Raw genomic sequence first — 1,653 nt, 5'->3', positions numbered from 1 at the left:
TTTTTGTTTTTTTTCCCTTTAATATAATTTTAACTCTGTCCCAGGCTGGAAATAATTATATAGCGGGGAAGAGATTTTTTGTTTTTCCCTTTCTCCCTCTTCTTCCCTTAATAATTTTGGTGGTGTTGTTTTGCTGCTTTATAATTCACCTTCTGAATGAGGCGGGGGGGAGTGGGAAATGAAAAAAGAAATAAATCTCAGCCCGGTTATAAATACCGTCAGGCAAACATCGGATGCTCCAAAGCAAACAGAGGCTGCGGGATGGGGTCTGCTCCAGCGGGGTCACATGGGGACCCTACAGGAGCATCCCTGCCCAGCACCACTGCTGGAAATGGCTATTTCTGTCCTTGGGGTAATTAACAGGGAGCGATTAAGAGGGAGAGAGTTATTTCTAGCCAGAAATTCCTCAGGGTGGTTGCGTCAGGGCTTTCCTGGGCACCACATCCTTTGGAGCATCTTTGGGGGTTGCCTCTCTCCGCTCATCTTATAGGAGAAAACAATAATAATAATAATAAGACACATTTCTACACCTGGGATTTTCCCTACAGGTGATCCTGGGGGGTGGGCGCAAGTACATGTTCCCCAAGAACACCAGCGACGTGGAGTACCCGCAGGAGGAGCGGCACCGCGGCACCCGCCTGGACGGCAAGGACTTGGTGCAGGCGTGGCACGACGCTAAGCCTGCGGGGAAGGTGTGGGATGGGGCACCCGGCGGCCCCGTGTTGGGGATGGGGGGCTGTCCCCATGGGGAGGTGACCCCGCGTGGCCCCAACAGGTTGCCAAGTACGTGTGGCACCGGAGGGAGCTGCTGGCGCTGAACCTCAGCCGCGTTGACTTCCTCCTGGGTGAGTGGCCCCCGGTGCCCCGTGGACGTGTTGGCATCCCCAGGGCACGGCGACCCTCAGATATGGCATTTCTGAGGGATGCAATTTCCACCCTTATAGGGACGCAATCTTCACCCCATTGGAGGCACAATCTTTTTTGCTCTAACTCACCCTCTCTCTACTCCTCACCTTAACCATAACCATAACCCTACCCCTAAGCCTATCTCTACCCCTAACCCTAACCTCTCCTCCTTCTCCTTACCCTAACCATAACCCTAACCATAACCCTAGCCCTAACACTAATCCAAACTCAAACCCTACCTCTACCCCTAACCCAAACCCAACCTCAACCCTTACCCCTGCCCCTACCCCTCACCCCACCCACTGCCATTCCCCGGGTCTGCCCTGCTGGGAGGAAGGAAGGGCCGGGAGCATCCCCATCCCTATCTAATCAGCCCAGGAATGGGATCCGGTGTGGGCCGAAGTGCCTGAGCCAGCACAAAAGCGGTGCTGGGCTCCGTGGAGCCGCCCCGCCTCCAGCATCTGTGTCCCCAGGTCTCTTTGAGCCGGGGGATATGGTGTACGAGCTGGACAGGAACAACGAGACTGACCCGTCGCTCAGCGAGATGGTGGCCGTGGCCATAAGGATGCTGCAGAAAAACCCGCGGGGCTTCTTCCTGCTGGTGGAAGGTGGGGGGGCTGGGGGCGCATCGGGGCTGCGGAGAGGGATGAGGAAGCGATGGGGTGTAAAAGGAGGGTGGGAAGGGGGCAGGAGACAGGAGGTGCATCGCAAAAGCGGGATGCAGAGCGGGAGGTAAAGAGAGCGATG

The 1,653-nt window shown here is 56.0% G+C and overlaps 1 protein-coding gene across 1 annotated transcript in view; it reads left to right on the top strand.

Moving 5' to 3' along the window:
• LOC104914201 (alkaline phosphatase, tissue-nonspecific isozyme-like) overlaps positions 1-1,643 on the top strand; it is a 3,009-nt gene extending 1,366 nt beyond the window's left edge. The window contains exons 2-4 of the mRNA XM_010723008.3: positions 549-692; positions 776-845; positions 1,380-1,643. Coding sequence (XP_010721310.2) covers positions 549-692; positions 776-845; positions 1,380-1,642 — 477 coding nt within the window. The 3' untranslated portion in view covers position 1,643. The remainder of the gene's footprint in view (positions 1-548; positions 693-775; positions 846-1,379) is intronic.
• Positions 1,644-1,653: the final 10 nt, after the last annotated feature.

This window comes from Meleagris gallopavo, chromosome 23, assembly GCF_000146605.3.
Source record: "Meleagris gallopavo isolate NT-WF06-2002-E0010 breed Aviagen turkey brand Nicholas breeding stock chromosome 23, Turkey_5.1, whole genome shotgun sequence".
Lineage (NCBI taxonomy): Eukaryota > Metazoa > Chordata > Aves > Galliformes > Phasianidae > Meleagris > Meleagris gallopavo.
The sequence above is the reverse complement of the archived record's forward strand: the minus strand, read 5'-3'. Positions and strand labels throughout refer to the sequence as shown.